The sequence below is a fragment of the Aegilops tauschii genome, chromosome 6 (assembly GCF_002575655.3).
Source record: "Aegilops tauschii subsp. strangulata cultivar AL8/78 chromosome 6, Aet v6.0, whole genome shotgun sequence".
Lineage (NCBI taxonomy): Eukaryota > Viridiplantae > Streptophyta > Magnoliopsida > Poales > Poaceae > Aegilops > Aegilops tauschii.
The window spans coordinates 463,459,606-463,479,604 of record NC_053040.3 but is presented as its reverse complement, the minus strand read 5'-3'; the positions used below and the strand labels follow the sequence as shown (position 1 = coordinate 463,479,604).

The 19,999-nt window shown below is 44.4% G+C and overlaps 1 protein-coding gene across 4 annotated transcripts; it reads left to right on the top strand.

Moving 5' to 3' along the window:
- Nucleotides 1–8,130: 8,130 nt before the first annotated feature.
- LOC109783295 (protein REDUCED CHLOROPLAST COVERAGE 2) lies at nt 8,131–18,752 on the top strand. Of its 4 annotated transcripts, none has more exons than XM_020341908.4 (24): nt 8,131–8,699; nt 8,936–8,997; nt 9,686–9,778; nt 9,872–9,944; nt 10,036–10,308; nt 10,454–10,518; nt 10,815–10,946; nt 11,029–11,070; nt 11,263–11,796; nt 11,885–12,045; nt 12,225–12,723; nt 13,100–13,162; nt 13,248–13,349; nt 13,473–13,793; nt 13,884–13,976; nt 14,062–14,163; nt 14,262–14,366; nt 14,753–14,886; nt 15,011–15,194; nt 15,305–15,436; nt 15,558–15,670; nt 15,978–16,059; nt 16,141–18,117; nt 18,216–18,752. In XM_020341908.4, exons 1-23 carry the CDS (start codon nt 8,633–8,635, stop codon nt 18,088–18,090), a joined length of 5,382 nt encoding a protein of 1,793 aa, XP_020197497.1. In that variant the 5' UTR covers nt 8,131–8,632; the 3' UTR covers nt 18,091–18,117; nt 18,216–18,752. The 4 variants fall into 4 exon arrangements, with proteins under 4 accessions (XP_020197497.1, XP_073358575.1, XP_073358576.1 ...); XM_073502475.1 differs by having other exon boundaries at nt 8,134–8,699; nt 10,454–10,523; nt 10,820–10,946; XM_073502474.1 differs by having other exon boundaries at nt 16,141–18,752.
- Nucleotides 18,753–19,999: the final 1,247 nt, after the last annotated feature.

Here is a 19,999-nt window from a genome sequence, read left to right as displayed (position 1 = left end):
AGAAACTTTATTTTCTTGTTACGATGATTTTCCACTTCACTCTGAAATTCTTTGAACTTTTCAAATGTTTCATACTTATGTTTCATCAAGTAGATATACCCACATCTGCTCAAATCATCTGTGAAGGTCAGAAAATAACGATACCCGCTGCGAGCCTCAATATTCATCGGACCACATACATCAGTATGTATGATTTCCAACAAATCTGTTGTTCGCTCCATTGTTCCGGAGAACGGATTTTTAGTCATCTTGCCCATGAGGCATGGTTCGCAAGTACCAAGTGATTCATAATCAAGTGATTCCAAAAGTCCATCAGAATGGAGGTTCTTCATGCGCTTTACACCAATATGACCTAAACGGAGTGCCACAAATAGATTGCACTATCTTTATCAACTCTGCATCTTTTGGCTTCAATATTATGAATATGTGTGTTACTACTATCGAGATTCAACAAAAATATACCACTCTTCAAGGGTGCATGACCATAAAAGATATTACTCATATAAATAGAACAACCACTATTCTCAGATTTAATTGAATAACCGTCTCGCATCAAAAAAGATCCAGATATAATGTTCATGCTTAACGCTGGCACCAAATAACAATTATTCAGGTCTAAAACTAATCCCGAAGGTAGATGTAGAGGTAGCGTGCCGACGGCGATCACATCGACTTTGGAACCATTTCCCACGCGCATCGTCACCTCGTCCTTAGCTAATCTTCGCTTAATCCATAGTCCCTGTTTCGAGTTGCAAATATTAGCAACAGAACTAGTATCAAATACCCAGGCACTAGTGCGAGCATTATTAAGGTACACATCAATAACATGTATATCACATATACCTTTGTTCACTTTGCCATCCTTCTTATCCGCCAAATACTTGGGGCAGTTCCGCTTGCAGTGACCAGTCCCTTTGCAGTAGAAGCACTCAGTCTCCGACTTAGGTCCAGACTTGGGCTTCTTCACTTGAGCAGCAACTTGCTTGCCATTCTTCTTGAAGTTCCCCTTCTTACCTTTACCCTTTTTTTGAAACTGGTGGTCTTGTTGACCATCAACACTTGATGCTCCTTCATGATTTCTACCTCCGCAGCCTTTAGCATTACGAAGAGCTCGGGAATTGTCTTATCCGTCCTTTGCATATTATAGTTCATCACGAAGCTCTTGTAGCTTGGTGGCAGTGATTGAAGAACTCTGTCAAAGACACTATCATCAGGAAGATTAACTCCCAGCTGAGTCAAGTGGTTGTGGTACCCAGACATTCTGAGTATATGTTCACTGACAGAACTATTCTCCTCCATTTTGCAGCTGTAGAACTTATTGGAGACTTCATATCTCTTAATCCGGGCATTTGCTTGAAATATTAACTTCAACTCCTGGAACATCTCATATGCTCCATGACGTTCAAAACGATGTTGAAGTCCCGGTTCTAAGCCGTAAAGTATGGCACACTGAACTATCGAGTAGTCATCACCTTTGCTTTGCTAGACGTTCTTAACGTCATCAACAACATTTGCAACAGGCCTGGCACCTAGCGGTGCTTCCAGAACGTAATTCTTCTGTGCAGCAATGAGGATACCTCAAGTTATGGACCCAGTCCGTGTAGTTGCTACCATCATCTTTCAACTTAGCTTTCTCTAGAAACGCATTAAAATTCAAAGGAACAGTAGCACGGGCCATTGATCTACAACAACATAGACATGCAAAATACTATCAGGTACTAATTTCATGATAAATTAAAGTTCAATTAATCATATTACTTAAGAACTCCCACTTAGATAGACATCCCTCTAATCATCTAAGTGATCACGTGATCCAAATCAACTAAACCATGTCCGATCATCATGTGAGATGGAGTAGTTTTCAATGGTGAACATTGCTATGTTGATCATATCTACTATATGATTCACGCTCGACCTTTTGGTCTCCGTGTTCCGAGGCCATATCTGCATATGCTAGGCTCGTCAAGTTTAACCCGAGTATTCTGCGTGTGCAAAACTGGCTTGCACCCGTTGTATGTGAACGTAGAGCTTATCACACCCGATCATCACGTGGTGTCTCGGCACGATGAACTTTCGCAACGGTGCATACTTAGGAAGAAGACTTGTACCTTGAAATTTAGTGAGAGATCATCTTATAATGCTACCGTAGAACTAAGCAAAATAAGATGCATAAAGGATAAACATAATATGCAATCAATATAAGTGATATGATATGGCCATCATCATCTTGTGCCTTTGATCTCCATCTCCAAAGCACCGTCATGATCACCATCGTCACCGGCGCGACACCTTGATCTCCATCGTAGCATCGTTGTCGTCTCGCCAACTATTGCTTCTACGACTATCGCTACCGCTTAGTGATAAAGTAAAAACAATTATAGGGTGATTGCATTGCATACAATAAAGCGACAACCATATGGCTCCTGCCAGTTGCCGATAACTCTGTTACAAAACATGATCATCTCATACAATAAAATTTAGCATCATGTCTTGACCATATCACATCACAACATGCCCTGCAAAAAAAGTTAGACGTCCTCTACTTTGTTGTTGCAAGTTTTACGTGGCTGCTACGGGCTGAGCAAGAACCGTTCTTACCTACGCATCAAAACCACAATGATTTTTCATCAAGTGTGTTGTTTTAACCTTCAACAAGGACCGGGTGTAGTCACACTCGATTCAACTAAAGTTGGCGAAACTAACACCCGCCAGCCACCTGTGTGCAAAGCACGTCGGTAGAACCAGTCTCGCGTAAGCGTACGCGTAATGTCGGTTCGGGCCGCTTCATCCAACAATACCGCCGAATCAAAGTATGGCATGCTGGTAAGCAGTATGACTATTATCGCCGACAACTCTTTGTGTTCTACTCGTGCATATAACATCTACGCATAGACCTGGCTCTATGCCACTGTTGGGGAACGCAATATTTCAAAAAATTTACCTACGATCACGCAAGATCTATCTATGTGATGCATAGCAACGAGCGGGAGAGTGTGTCCACGTACCCTCGTAGACTGAAAGCGGAAGCGTTAAGTAACACTGTTGATGTAGTCGAACGTCTTCGCGATCGAACCGATCAAGTACCAAACGCACGGCAACTCCGCGATCTGCACACGTTCAACTCGGTGACGTCCCTCGTACTCTTGATCCAGCTGAGGCCGAGGGAGAGTTTCGTCAGCATGATGGCGTGATGATGGTGATGATGAAGTTACCAACGTGGGGCTTCGCCTAAGCACTACAACGATATGACCGAGGTGGAAATCTTGGAGGGGGGCACCGCACACGGCTAAACAATCAACTTGTGTGTCTATGGGGTGCCCCCTCCCCCGTATATAAAGGAGGGGAGGAGGAGAGGGCCGGCCCTCATAGGGCGCGCCCAAGGGGGGGAGTCCTACTCCCACTAGGAGTAGGTTTCCCCCCTTCCTAGTAGGAGTAGGAGAAGAAGGAAGAGGGAGAGAGGGAGAAGGAAAGGGGGCCTGGCCCCCACCCCAATTCGGATTGGGCTTGGGGGGGGGGCGCCCTCCACCTGGCCGCCTCCTCCTTTCTTCCACTAAGGCCCAATAAGGCCCATTGACTCCCCGGGGGTTTCCGGTAATCTCTCGGTACTCCGGAAAATGCCCGAACTCATCCGGAACCATTCCGATGTCCAAACATAGCCTTCCAATATATCGATCTTTATGTCTCGACCATTTCGAGACTCCTCGTCATGTCCATGATCACATCTGGAACTCCGAACTACCTCCGGTACATCAAAACACATAAACTCATAATACCGATCGTCATCGAACGTTAAGCGTGCGGACCCTATGGGTTCGAGAATTATGTAGACATGACCGAGACTCATCTCCGGTCAATAACCAATAGCGGAACCTGGATGCTCATATTGGCTCCCACATATTCTACGAAGATCTTTATCGGTCAAACCGCATAACAACATACGTTGTTCCCTTTGTCATCGGTATGTTACTTGCCCGAGATTCGATCGTCGGTATCTCAATACCTAGTTCAATCTTATTACCGGCAAGTCTCTTTACTCGTTCTGTAATGCATCATCCCGCAACTAACTCATTAGTCACATTGCTTGCAAGGCTTATAGTGATGTGCATTACCGAGAGAGCCCAGAGATACCTCTCCGACAATCGGAGTGACAAATCCTAATCTCGATCTATGCCAACTCAACAAACACCATTGGAGACACCTGTAGAGCATCTTTATAATCACCCATTTACGTTGTGACGTTTGATAGCACACAAAGTGTTCCTCCGGTATTCGGGAGTTGCATAATCTTATAGTCAGAGGAACATGTATAAGTCATGAAGAAAGCAATAGCAACAAAACTAAATGATCATTATGCTAAGCTAACGGATGGGTCTTGTCCATCACATCATTCTCCCAATGATGTGATCCCGTTTATCAAATGACAACACATGTCTATGGCTAGGAAACTTAACCATCTTTGATTAACAAGCTAGTCAAGTAGAGGCATACTAGGGACACTCTGTTTGTGTATGTATTCACACATGTACTAAGTTTCCGGTTAATACAATTCTAGCATGAATAATAAACATTTATCATAATATAAGGAAATATAAATAACAACTTTATTATTGCCTCTAGGGCACATTTCCTCCAGCACCTACACTTCATGTACGCCCTCAGAAACAAAGAAGTTCCTAGCACCTTATACTTCATCTTCGTCTCAAGTTTTTTTTTACAGGGGATAGCTCCTACCTCTGCATGCAACATATATATGTATCAACAAGGTAAGTGGTCTTAAAAAATTGGGGAAGGCATTTTGGTGCTTGCGAGCCCATGTGCTAAAAACTGATATTTTTCAACAACTCCATGTAAATTTATACCACCCTCCTCATATTTTTCCCATGAGATTTTTGGATGAGACTCCACGATTATACAAAGACTTTATCAAGATGAAAAGCTGTCGATGACGACTAGTCAAGAAGCACGGTTATTCAAGTGGGTGTTAGTTTTAAATTAACACATGGCAGTTTGTTAATTAGCATGTGTTAATTCGTTGTTCATTCTCGCAGAAAAAGAGCTGCCTTTTTTGTTTGGAACCACCACTCTACCCTTAATCTGTACTTTTGAATGGTGTGTTTCTTGTTGGATTTTGTACCTTGCCTTGATTGTTCAGATTTATTTGAACTATCTTGCTAGTTCCACACATTTTCTATCGGTGCTTCTCTAAACCAGTTAATTTTTTCTAGTAGTGGTTATATTTTGGATCCTATTTACAAATATCTTCCAATAACCCTTCGTGTGGTTGCAGCCTTTCCATTTCACCATTAGTCATTTCACCTCTTGCAAACCACTCCACCCCATTCCAACCATCTAACACATAGAGAAAGAGAGAGCCAAGGCAAGAAGAGAAGATAAGAAATGTTGGGTGATTCCATGTTCACCCATTTGATTCTTTAAAGACTAGGAACTTCCATTTATTGAATTCCTACACCTCAAGATTACTTCTTTCACCATAATCGCATTCTTGTGAGTGATCGAGTGTTCCTATGGATTCTTGAAGGAGCTTTCACCATAATCAAGGAGTTCTTGTCAAGTGTTTGTGTTTTGCGTGTTACTCTTGGATGGTGTGCGTATCCTAGATGGTTAGGAGTCACTCAAGAGCCTATAAGTTCTATTTGTGAAGGACTCAAGAATTTGTACCAGCCACTTGGTGAAGATCTACCCTTAGTTAGGGCTTCTAAGTGCATGTCATGGTTAAATAGGTTGGTTTGTGCTCGATGGGACGCTTGGTGGAGGGCACAATTGGGATCCTTGTGATCATAGCACCTTTGGTTTGAAGTCTCCATCAACGTTGACGTAGGATAGCCCCAACTATCCCAACCATGAAAACATCCTCGTTTCACGAGTGTTTGCACTCTATTAACCATGCCTCCTACTTACTTGCAAGTTGTTATTTTCTACTCCCTCTGTAAAGAAATATAAGAGCATTTAGAGCACTACCAACCCCCTTGTGTACTTGAATACTAAGTTCCTTTGGTTGTCTAGTCCTTCTTGTCTTGTTGTAAAAATTGTCAACCCTAAAACTGGAAGTGGAACTTTCTGATATGAGTATTTCCCCCTCCAATACTTAGATCTCATCCCAACAATAATGCAAAGTATCCTGAGACAAAGAAACAATAACTCAAAGTATAACTTAGTAGATTTTCCTTGTTTTACCAGTCTGATGGTGCTTGGTGGGATACCATATTATAGGTCTGATAATCGTACTATCAATAGGGACTATCATATGGGTAGATATTGATCACATCATATGTAGAGTGCTCAAACCTTCGCATTTTTGTATCCTCCTTTTTTGCTTCATCTTGGGTGGTTCTCTATGTGAGGATCTTGGAATTTTCAATTGCTTCTAAATGATCCTACGATCATCGGAATCGAAGTTTCAGTGACCAAGTTATGCATGTTTTAGTATCATGTCATTTGTTGTCCTCGGATATTCGGTACAAACCGGAGCTCCGGTGTGCTGGTACCCACCAGAATCCCTCCAGACCTACCTCTGGATGGTGAAATATTCCAATCAAAACTTTCTTGTCCACCCAACTCAGACAATTCTACTGAATTAAACTTAGTTTCCATTGTCTCTTTTTTTTGTGGATAGTTTCCATTGTCTCTTGGATGCCCACAAAGTCAAGACTGTTTATATTGATATGATCTTTGATAAAATTCTTTTTATCCTTATCACCAATACCTCTACAATTCCATATCAACCCCCTCAACATTTTTATAATTACCCTCTTTTCTCTTTTATATCTTTTTCCTCAAAAAAAAAAACTGACCCGAGTGAAGCAGAAGGTAGGGAAAAGGGAATATTTCAACTAGTGATCATTCTTCTTTTTCATCTTTCCAACACAACTAATGACAGTCCTAATGACGGTTCGCTAATGACATCCTTCGTAACTGTCGGTTCGTAACACAAACAACCACCTAGCTAATGGGGTTAGCTCATGAGCTACCCATATTGCAATAATGCAGTCCCTGTTGCAATCACTAGATTCCCCACACGTGAATGCAATTCGGTTGCTTGTTCATTCATTCAATCTCTTTCACTTTTTACAGAACTCACAAGTCTCCGTACAGTTGAACGCCCCGCCGCTTCCCCCGCTAGCCAAAATAACTCTACCGTCAGCTTGCCCGAAACGCAGTGAGCTCCAAACCCAACCGGAGCCCCACGGCCGGGCCACGGCCCCGCCTCCGGGAGGACGGCACACGGGGCTCGCTCGCTCGCTCGCCCCACGGCTGTACCGGCCGGCCGACCGGCGCGGTCAGAAATGGGTGGACGCGTCGCGTCGGGAGGGGGATAGTTGAGATAGCCAGATAGCCCCTCGAGGCTCGTGGCCGCGCCGCAGATAGGACACGGAGGCGTGGAGATTGGGTGGGATGGGGATTGGCTCCGGGGTGACGAGATGAGGGTGCGGCCTCTGGCCATTGGTTCTGGTTCCCCCGCCGGGATGCCGCCAAATCCCCTGAGCCCCCGTCGCTCTCCCCCGTGGCCAACGCGCTCGCCCGCCAGCCCGCCCGCGCGTACACTGCACTGCTGTGCAGCTGGGGACGCTCTGCGCCATTGGTTTCGTACCGTCCAGACCTTCTCTACTGACTGATAATCAAGGACACGGAGTTTACTAGCAGTTCAGTTATTCGAGCTTTGGAAACCTCTGTCAGTACGGTTCAAGTCACATACGCCCGGATGAATCTATGATGAATAATTTACTGTGCTCTCTCGCCGTCCATACAGCCCGATACTACTTTTGACATCACTACAGTTCTTTTCATCGAAAGAAGGAGAAGAAGAAGAAGGCAGCACGAGTAGTTCTTGAAGCCAACATTTTCGTGGCTTACGTTATTCGTACACGGATGGCGGTAAAAGAGCTCTCACCAGCGTTCTAGAGCCTCTCCAGGCGCCGTGAATGGAAAACCTGCAAGTGGATAAATATGCGCCATGAGTTTTTTCAGAAGAAGCAGAGATGGTAGAATTAACACCATTCCCTTTGTCCCTTTTTTCCAACAAAAGAGAAGACCGATTTCTTCCTCGTTGCTAATGCCAGTAATCACTTGCACGGACGCATAAAACTGCACTTGCACACACATAAAAACCTCACCATTTGGCCGACAGAAGACTCGTGTCCCAGCCTCCCATGCTCTCTGTAACCACAACATTTTTGCATCCACTATTCCAACTAAGAGAATACCCCAACATTCTATCCACTATTCATATTCACTGCCTGCCTTTGCTGCGCTCTTGTCCTCTTCCCACTCCGCCTGCGCCTTCATCTTCAGGTTCACAGAGCCAGTGGAAGCTGTTCAGCTCAGCTCAGCTAGCTAGTACTAGCTCGTAGCAGCATCTAGGCACTGCTATATATCACCTTATCCTCTCTCTAGCCCACCTCTCTCGCTCGCTCCCTCGCTATCTCCTCTCCTCCTCCTCCCCCTCACTACCTCGCAGCAGCAGCAGCAGCTCCGCAATGCCCAGAGCACGGTAGCCCCAGCCGTGCCTTCAGATTCTCATTCCGTTGCGAATTCGGGATAGAATTTGCCAGCGAGCGAGCGAGGTTTGTGGAAGCAGCAGCAAAGCTAGCGTTGCGAGGGCCGGGCGGGCGGCATGGCGCCCAAGGCGGGGAAGGCCAAGCCCAAGGCCAAGGGCGACAAGAAGAAGAAGGAAGAGAAAGGTACCACTGTCCTGCAAACCCATGCATGCTCCTACTCTGCAGATGAAACCTCTGCTGAATTTCAAGTTGAGAAGAGATGATGATGAAATTCTGCCGAATTTCTTCAATCTACTCCGAAATGGAAAGGAGCAGATTGTTTGTTTGCTTCGTACAGTTAACAGTTTATTAGTAGTAGCTTTTGTTTGTGATTGTGAATGAATGGATGGGTGAAATGAACGTATGTACTGATGCTGCAGTTCTGCCGACGGTGCTGGACGTGACCGTGGAGGCGCCGGACTACACCCACCTCACGCTCAAGGTGAGAAGACCGACCGCCCCGCCTGGCTAAGCTTATCTTCTTCCCTCCACGAGGTTTTACGTGGGGAGACCTCCATCAGTTACGGCCCACGCGATATCTACACCTTTGGCATTTTCTTCTCCTGCTACGTACCACGAACACTGCTGCAGTGGTTCACGCTGACTAAACGAGCTCACGTGCTTACTACAATTCACGCTCATGTCTACATATTCAGACAGATTAAAACCCGAGGAAAGATAAACTCGGGGCACAAACTCTGCCAAATTCCCCTTTTGCAGAAAAAAAAAAGAAAAACTCTGCCAAATTCTCTGTAAAAAAAGGGATTCGTGAAAGGAACTCCCATAGTGGTCCGTCAAAAGCATCGTGATAATTTCTTTACTCACTCCGATCCATATTAATTGCCGTTGATTTAATACAAATTTAGTATAGGGAGGAGTAATAAAAATCTGACATGAGGATACATTTCAAAAGATAAAGTGGTCCATAGAATAACATCTGTGCCATGCCCAGGCGGGACACTACACAACTAGAGCAAGAGGTTAACTAGATAACTCTCTTTTGCTTAATTAACTGACGAGTCAAACATTTTGCCTCCGTTTAAAAGTGATCATCGAGGTAAGCTAGGGGAACTGAGTTACTGTAACAACAACTGAGCGACCAATTCATATGCGCCTTCTTGCACTTTCAGGGTATATCGACGGACAGGATCCTCGACGTGCGGAAGCTCCTGGCCGTCCACGTGGACACCTGCCACATCACCAGCTTCTCCCTCTCCCACGAGGTACACGCCACGCCACATACCCGAGCGGCTGAAAACGGCTTCACAATTCGAGCCAGCTGACATGCTGTACTTGTTACGTGGGCACAAATGCAGGTCCGCGGGCCCCAGCTCAAGGACACGGTGGAGATCGCCTCCCTGAAGCCCTGCCACCTCAGCATCGTCGAAGGTAAGGACGAACCCGCGAATAGCGCGTAAGTCGAGGGCCAAATCGCAAAAACGCGCGCTGACACGCTCCCTCTCTCGCAATGGCGCCGCAGAGGAGTACACGGAGGAGCTGGCCGTCGCGCACGTCCGCCGGCTGCTCGACGTCGTCGCCTGCACCACCGCGTTCGGGGTCAAGAAGCCCGAGCAGAAGCCCGCGCCCGCCACCGATGCGGCCGCCGAGGCCAACAAGCCAGGCTCGCCCGGCTCCGTGGTCGCCGGTGGCGGCGGCGGCGGCGGCGGCGGCGAGGAGCCCATGTACCCGCCGCCGAAGCTCGGGGAGTTCTACGACTTCTTCTCCTTCTCCCACCTCTCGCCGCCGATCCAGTGTACGTGCCAGTGCTGGTCATTTTTTTTCTTCTCTCTGTATTTTTCTAGCACATTTGGTACAGGAATGAGTAGTAGGTTCGAGTTGTATTTGGAGAACAAAATTCTGTTAGGGTTTTCCATTAATGTGATTGTGATCCATTGCAGACATCAGAAGGTCGACGCGCCCGTTCGTCGATGACAAGAGAGAGGAGGACTTCTTCCAGATCGATGTGAGGTTCCTACTGAATATTGTTACTGATTCGATGATAATATACAACAGTGACAACGAATAGTAGCTACTGTCTACTCTTATGTCAATTGTACTGAATGTACCACTAGATTTAGCTCGTCATATGAAAATTGTAGCCATGAGTAAGTCAGTGTTGTCGGTATCACTAATGTCTAATGGTGCCAAGGTTTTCAGTGTAGCTGTATACTATCAGTTGCAGTTATAGTTCGCTACCTTGTATGTTCTTGAAAAAAAACCGTTTGCTGACTTTGCTCGAGTTTGGGTGCCGGTACTCAGGTGAGGGTTTGTAACGGGAAGCCAGTGACGATCGTGGCATCCCGAGCTGGATTCTATCCGTCAGGGAAGCGAGCACTCATTAACCACTCCCTTGTTGGGTTGTTGCAGCAGACGAACCGTGGATTTGAGGCAGTAAGTAAAATATTGAGCTTGTTTAGTTTATTTCTTATCAATGGTTGATCATTAATATGGAAAATGTGTTCCAAATTTGCAGGCTTACAAGGCTCTTATGAAGGCTTTTGTTGAGCACAACAAGGTGAGATTCGCTAATGCTTGGTTTCTAACCAAAAACAAAATGTAATCAGATGTGCTTCAACATGTTACACTTTCAGAATCTGAACCAATATTTCTGGGCAAGTGGGGGCGTATGCTACTTTGCATCTAAATAGAATTCACAACTGCAATTTGGAAGTTTGAAGTTTGCTCTTTAATTCTCATTTCTTTCCAGTTTGGAAATCTTCCTTACGGATTCCGGTCAAACACTTGGGTCGTTCCCCCTGTTGTCGCGGATTCGCCATCAGTGTTCCCACCCCTTCCAACAGAAGATGAAACTTGGGGTGGCAATGGGGGTGGCCTGGGAAGAGATGGAAAACATGACCATAGACCGTGGGTGAAAGAATTTGCCATCCTTGCTGCAATGCCTTGTAAAACAGCTGAGGAGAGGCAAGTCCGAGACAGGAAGGCATTCCTACTCCATAGCTTGTTTGTAGATGTTGGTGTCCTTAAAGCTATTGCAGCTATCCAGAATTTGATCCCTGATGACAAGAGTTCACATGAAAAAGCAAATGGCACAGCAAGTTCAGTTCCGCACACACAACAAATTGGGGATATGAAAATAACGGTAACAAAAGACAAAGCAGATGCAAGTTCTAAGTCAGATGTTAAGTTAGATGGAAGTCAGGCTCCAGGAGTATCTTTTGATGAGCTTGCTAAGAGGAACCTGCTGAAGGGAATCACTGCTGATGAGAGTGCAACAGTACATGTAAAATCTTTTCTTCGATACAGACGATTACAAGATGCTTATATTTATTTTTTCTGTTAACTAAAGAAGTATTTCAACTGGTCTACAGGATACTGCTACTCTTGGTGTGGTTGTTGTGAAGCATTGTGGGTATACAGCTGTTGTCCAAGTTCCATTGGATGCTCAACTGACAACCGTTGTTCCAGCGCAGCAGGACATTCACATTGAAGACCAGCCGGAGGGAGGTAGCAATGCTCTCAACGTCAACAGGTTAGTACTGGGAACATTTACATGATGTACGGTTATTTTCTTGTGTTTATTTAACAACATGAGTTCACCCAAAACCAATTCCAAGTCATTTACTTCAGCTCCCGTGCACTTTGTCCTTTTTTTTTCTGCCACTGTATTGGTTAGATAAAACCAGCAATGACCGCTTTTCCCTTTGTCAGCTTAAGGATGCTGCTTCAGAAGTCATGTGTTCAGTCACCTGGAGCAGTTCAGCGGTTGCAGAGTTCTGATCCTGAAGAGAACATGGCTACCACAAATTTTGTCCGGAAAATAATTACAGATAGCATGCAGAATCTTGAAGGTGAGGCTCCAAGAGAAACAAGACCAATCAGATGGGAGCTTGGTGCTTGCTGGGTACAGCATCTACAGAATCAAACTTCTGAGAAGGCCGATGGTAAGAAAAGCGACGAGACTAAGGATGTTCCTACAGTAAAAGGCCTGGGAAAACAATTTGGTCAGCTTAAGGAGATCAAGAAGAAGTCAGATGACAAGAGTGGAAAGAGTGCATCCACAAAAGATAGTACTTCACCAAATACAAACGATGCACATTCAGACAACACTGCCAGCACAAAGGAGGATAAAGAGGCTATTCTGCAGAAAGCGCTAACAGAAGCTGCTTTCCAAAGATTAAAAGAATCTGAGACTGGACTTCATGCTAAGGTTTTTCCCTCATCATGTTGGCATTGGAGTTTCCTTAAATGTTTTCAGGCGAAATGAACTAATTTTGTACTAGGTCCCACTTCTCCAAACAACAGCACACCAAGTAGATGTCCAAACGAAAATTTACATTAGTCCACGGGTGGCCTTGCTGTGACTCAACTATCATTGTAGTTAGTTTCTTCATAAATTATGTTTCTATAAGGATGCCTAGCCCCTCTCAGTTAGTGAAGAATTTGCCCATTTGTTGATTGTTGTGTTGCTACAGGAAACAGACTGATATGGTACTCTATGTCGGTGACGTTTATGTCTCTCAACATGCTCTTCCCATTCTTTAACGTTACAGTATGCTTTACGATAAGATGTTTTTTCTGTGCAGTCCCCCGATGAATTGATTGAGATGGCATACAAATATTATGATGATACTGCCCTGCCAAAATTGGTAATATACTGTACTCATGTAGCAGCTACAATAACGTATTCCGGGTGGCACATTATTTTGACTGTCATCCTTATCCTGTTATCAGGTAGCAGACTTTGGCTCACTTGAGCTTTCCCCTGTTGATGGAAGGACATTGACAGATTTCATGCACACCAGAGGCCTCCAGATGCGCTCACTAGGACAAGTGGTACACACTATGTAGTTCAGTCAAGTTCAAGAACATATCTTCATTTATCTGAATAAATAAAAGAACATAAAACATCTGATAAAAATCACAATTGAAGTACTCTTTTATTTTGCTGTGTTTCAGGTTGAGCTTTCTGATAAGCTCCCGCATATACAGTCACTGTGTATACACGAGATGGTAGTTCGAGCATTTAAGCACATAGTTCGTGCAGTTATTGCAGCTGTCGATGATATAAATGACATGGCTCAATCAGTTGCATCGTGTTTAAATATATTGCTGGGACCATTTCCAGAAGAAAATAACGATGGCAAGTGCGGAGAGGATCATAATCTCAGGCAGAAGTGGTTGGAGGTCTTTTTAATGAAGAGATTTGGCTTGGCATGGAAAGACGAATATAGCCTTGATCTAAGAAAGTATGCCATTCTTCGTGGCCTCTGCCATAAGGTAATAGTTTAGATGTCACGGTAACTTGTTATTTTTAGGTTCAACAATTCTGACTATTCCTGTTCACTACTGGAACCATGATTCCAATAGGTAGGGCTTGAGCTAGTTACCAAAGACTACGACATGGATACACCACATGCATTCAGAAAGTCTGATATCATCAGTATTGTTCCCATCTACAAGGTAAATTTTAAACTTATGAAAACTGCAAATACCTGAGAAATGCATAAATAATTAATGGTTATTAACCATGATCTATTATCTGCAGCATGTTGCATGCTCGTCAGCAGATGGTCGCACCCTGTTGGAGTCATCCAAGACTTTCCTGGACAAAGGGAAACTTGAGGATGCTGTTAACTATGGCACAAAGGTATCCTGATCATACTATTACATCCATATGTTATGATTTCTTAAACACTACTCTAACTACTTCATACAATCTGGACATGACTGTATATGATGGTGCAGGCTCTTGCAAAACTGGTTGCTGTTTGTGGTCCGTATCATAGAATGACCGCAGGAGCATACAGCCTCTTGGCAGTAGTGCTTTATCATACTGGGGACTTCAACCAGGTACCAAAATTTTGGGACCTTGCTGCTAGTTATCTTTCACAGTATTCAGTAACACTGCCTAGTCTAATTTACATGAGCATTAGCTTATGTACAAACATTGTTAGTTCAAGGAATTGCACTAGGATTCTAATTTTTTTTTGGGTATTATAATTGGAACAAATGCAGAATCATTTTGGCAACACTGAAATGTGATGATCATGTGGAATCTGTAGATCATAAGCTGCTTTAGTGTAACAAATGCAATAATATTGCTCATCTGAGTGACCTGGAGCTGTCATGCACCTGTCACACGTTTAGCTTTTTAATGCATATAACTATCTGTTAGTATCCCCTGTTGCGCTGTGTTGTGGAGCTGACTTTATAATTCTTGTTGCTCTTTGGACCAGGCAACTATCTATCAACAGAAGGCTTTAGATATTAACGAGAGGGAACTTGGACTTGATCACCCAGATACTATGAAAAGCTATGGAGATCTTGCTGTTTTCTACTATCGCCTGCAACATACAGAATTGGCACTAAAGTAAGTGCATGCTGTAATTTATTGAAATTGCATGCTTAGTAGTTTGTTTTTGTCTCAGTTACCTATGATTTGTGTATTCTTCTTCCTGTGTTAACTACCTTATGTTCTGATTTGTATATTTCAGGTATGTGAATCGTGCCCTATATCTTTTGCACCTGACATGTGGCCCGTCTCACCCTAATACTGCTGCAACTTACATCAATGTTGCTATGATGGAAGAAGGGTTGGGTAATGTCCATGTAGCACTCCGTTACCTGCATGAGGCGCTAAAATGTAACCAACGGCTGCTTGGTGTTGATCACATACAGGTATGCAACTCAACCTCCCCTTGTGTTTCAGTGTGACTGTATGTTGTGCTCTGGCACATACACTAGTGCCCACTTACAAGGCTACACTGAAAGCTCATCTTTATTGACAGACGGCTGCTAGTTATCATGCTATTGCTATTGCTTTGTCTTTAATGGAAGCATACTCGTTGAGTGTCCAACATGAAAAAACCACTCTACGAATACTTCAATCAAAGCTCGGATCAGAAGATCTTCGGACACAGGTAATCAGAAATTAAAATGCTTCTGATGGTGAATTCTTCCACTTAGTATTCAGTTTTTTTTTTCCAATGACCTGCCTTTCTCATAGCAACAAGGAAATCTGATGACCCATATTTTCCACAGGATGCTGCTGCCTGGCTGGAATACTTCGAGTCCAAGGCACTAGAGCAGCAGGAAGCAGCACGCAACGGTACTCCAAAGCCTGATGCTTCAATAGCAAGCAGAGGCCATCTGAGGTAGACGACATAATAGCTTGTGATAGCTAAATATTTTCATTGAAGAGATGGCAATTTTTTTTTTTTGAGTCGGTTTGCTAGTGAACATCAATATTGTGAGTGTCAACATGGATTCTCAATAAAGTTTAATAGAAGTGATGACCTGATCCAAAATGGAAACTTTTACCTTTATAGCTGTTCGGTTGGAGACAGTGCAAAAGGAAGAGAGTCTTCTGAAAAATCTAAATGCGTGGCTGTATTTACTGAATAATCAATTTTGAATACTGTCTGCTTCTTCAGTATGGATCTTATATTGTCCTTTTGTCAGTGTATCAGATCTTCTAGATTATATCAATCCAGATGATGAGCTCAAGGCTAAGGAAATGCAAAAGAAACAAGCCCGTGCTAAGGTAAGTTCATCATCAGGACTTTCTATATGTTGTCTTATCTCTCCAGTGGTCATCCTCATGCATTTACATTATGTATCGTAGATAAAAGGTCGTACCGGGCAAAACCCATCTGAATTAGCCGATGATGAAGATCAAAGGAGCCCTCCACCTAACAGTGATCGTTCATCAACCGAGAAGGAAAACCCTGAAGTCAAAGAGAAATTAACTGAGAAGAAAAATTCTCAAGTCAAAGAGAATGGAACCGTTGTTGAGCATGTGAAAGTGAAACTGGAAGAGGAGAAACCAAGTAACACTGTGGTCCACATGCCTCAAGATGATTATACTGAAGAGAACATATCTGAGGAGGGGTGGCAAGAGGCTGTTCCAAAGGGACGTACCACGGGGAATCGCAAAACTGGTGCAAGTGTGAGGAGGCCAAACCTGTCAAAGATCAGTACAAATGCCATTAATAATAGTGAGAATGGAAGATACAAAGGCAGAGTTCCATCCAACTCTTCCCCTCGAGTTTCACCTAATGAGACTGCAGCTTCTGTTGCTTCCAGCCCTCTTGCAAAGAAATTGGCGAAGAGTTCGAGCTTCAATTCCAAAGCAGGTAATCCCGCTATCTCATCAAACAGTGGGGAGAATTCACCCAAACCTAAATCCATGGCAGCAAGCTTAGCCACCACCCCTGCAGCTGCCAAGGTGATGCCATCTGCAGCACCAATTGTCAGTCAAACAGTAAGGAAGTCACTGTCATACAAGGAAGTGGCTATAGCTGCACCAGGAACTCTTGCGAAAGCGTTGAATAATGTGCATACAGAGCAAAAGGATGCAACTGATCCAGCTGTAAATCTTGAAAGTGCCAAGGCTCCCAAAGAAAGCAATGTTCGCCCTTCTGAAGAGAAAAATGGGGCAATACAAGTGTCACCAAAGGATAATAATTTGCAAGTGTCAAAAGCAACAGATGAGCACAAATCTCCCAGTTCTGATACTGAACAAGCCAATGGTTCGGTAGGATCAAATCAAGCTGAGAAGGCCTCAGATTCAGCAGAGACATCTACAGAGAAGAACCAATCACCAGCAGCACTAGCGGACGTCCCAAATGAAGAAGCAGCAACTTTGACTGAGGCAAATGATTCTTCCTCCAATGATGATGAAAGAGGTCCAGGAGAGGATAATCAAGAACAGCTGTCTAGTGGGGCCGAAAATGAGAAATCTTCACCATCTGGAAGTGAAAAGAATGATTCACCAGTAGAAGGAGCGAAAGAGACAGCCAGTAAACTTAATGCTGCCGCTGCTCCATTCAGTCCAGCCACCGTGCCAGCTTTTGGTTCAATGGCCGTACCAGGTTTCAGAGAACACGGAGGACTATTGCCATCGCCAGCCAATGTGCCCCCAATGCTGGCCATCCCTCTCCGTAAGCACCCTCACCAGTCTGCAACCGCAAGGGTCCCTTATGGTCCACGTCTAGCCGGAGGGTTCAACAGATCAGGGCACCGGGTGCCTCGTAACAAGCCTGTGTTGCCGAGTGGGGAAGTTCTTCCAGAGGCAGCCACATCCCCTAAAGTGATGAATCCTCATGCAGCGGAGTTTGTGCCGGGTCAATCTCGGAGTCCTGATGGCCATCCATCATCTCCTAATGAACCTCTGGCATCGCCAGCTGGTATTCAAGCATCACAGGAGGGGCTTCCATCATCTCCAGATAGTACTGTCGAGTCACCCAAGACTGCTTCCCCACAAGTGTCTGAAACTAGTGAGACTAGTCCTGAAGGAAATGATACATCTGGTGGAATTGATGTTGAAGCTGAGATTGAGAGCAAGAACACGGAGGAGAAGAACAACCATGTGGAATGTGAGGACAGTGAAGTGAAGCCTGATGAAACTATAGTTTCTGGAGGTGCTGAAGTTGATGCAACGGCCTCGATAGATGCTCAAGATGATGCTTCAGCCCCAAAAGATGCTCAAGATGATTCAAGCGTGACTGAAAAGCCGAAGTCCTGGGCTGATTACAGTGATGGAGAAGTCGAGGCCGTTCAGGTTGCGAGCTGAGAAAAGGTGGTCTTCTCAGCCTCTCAGGTAGTTACAGGAAGTTTTATTCATACACAGATGAGCCCTCCTTACGGGCAATAAAAGCATGCTAATGCAAACTGACACGCTGCTGTTTTTGCTGAAAGGAGGAGATGCTGGTTTTCTCGTTAGAGAATTAGTTGCTTTCTGATCTATTTCATGGTTCCTAGTACCTATTTGTTTCTGCCACCCTGCACGGCTGCACCGGTGCCATGGTATTGCAAGGGTTCGCATTGCCATGGAACTTTAAAGGTCTTCCGAATGTCCAACTGCCATCATGGTGACCTTGTTTCAGCTTGCTTTGTCATTGCAAAGGAGCTTGGGAAGATCAGAGAGGTGGTAAACACGCCATCGTTCCCCCCATTTTGCTCGGCGTTTTTATTTCCTTTGTCGATGAACTGGACACACTGCCGACTTGACATCTTTCTATGTAGTTATTTCTTTTGAATTTTGATAAATTAGACTGTTGTAAAGAAAATCGATACTTCCTTGAGCAGGAAGTTTGTATCAAGTGTCCCTGTAATCATGCTGTTTCTTCTTTTTTTGGACAATTTTGCTGGTACAAGAATCATTCGATGAGACGCTGATCCATTTTGTGATTATTACTCGTTTTGATTAGGAGAATAAAAGATCTGTTTAATTTTTTGTATTGTTTGCGTGCATTTCTAGCATGTTTTTTTTTTTCTTTTGGCTTTGTGATCACGAAGAAGAAACTGCACCTTGACTTTTTACAAAAACTGGATTTCGACACTTAACTGCGACATCAGGAAGAGTTTATTCTTTAGCTATCCAAACCACATATACAAACTTGTTAGACTAATTCAACAATGACGCGTTTGGTAGCCTGCAATGCATAAGGTTCAAACAGGCCCGTGCTATGTAGTTTTGACATGTTTGGTTGCCTGCCTTACACTAAAATCTCGGCTCTGCACGATGTTTAAAGCACATGTTCAGTTTTTCTCACACTTCTTAATCCACTTCACGTAGTCCCTTCTAATCTATATAATCACGCTTCAATTCGACATAAGTTGTACACGAAAAATATACACGCTCGACGCTCTTGTCAGGCGATTGGTTTGGAGTTTCGTTGGTTGTAAGTGTTCATGTTTAGAGCTATTTTAAACTAGTTTTGTCAAATTCACCGCAAGCAGAGCACCATGCAGCACACACGGCACACATGCATGTATGTTCTTAGCTGTCGTTTCGTTGGAGTCGGGAGAACTGCCCACTGTCTTTGCGCCTGCTCTGCATCGGGTCGCGTGAAAAATCATAAAACTGGCCCTTTGGCCAAAGTTCAGCACAAAATGATCCCGTTTTCAAAATATTTCACAAAATGGCCCTACCCGCATGACGCCCGCAGCCGGTGCGCCATGCTAAACAGCACGACGCCCTGGTCAAAGGCGCCATATGGATCACTTTGACCTGCCATGTCGACTGCTAGCTGGCCCAGTTGGTGGAGCATAACGCCCTGCCGCGGGGCGCTATGCTTACTTGTATGGCGCCTTGATCCAGGGCGCCATGTCCCTTTGTTCTTATCCGCGTCGCCCCTCCCTTTTCTTCTCTGTTCTTGCCTCTTCTTGTTCTGTTCTCCCTCCCCCCGCCCCCCGCCCCGTCACCCCTCTATCCCTCCTCTCAGATCCAAGGGCTCAAGTGTTGGATCCAAGGGGGAAAAGGGTGGATCTTATTCCCCTTCCCATCCTCAAGGTATTCCTCTCCCTCTCCTCTTATTTTATTGGTCTAAATCCTCGCATTGAGAAACCCTACTTCATGCTCTTTTTAGGGATTTGTTAGATTAAAATGATGTATGGATGGGGATATGTGAGGTATTTGATGGTGTATGGATAGGGGTTTGTTAGCATTTGTATGGTGAGGAAATTTGTAGGTATGACTA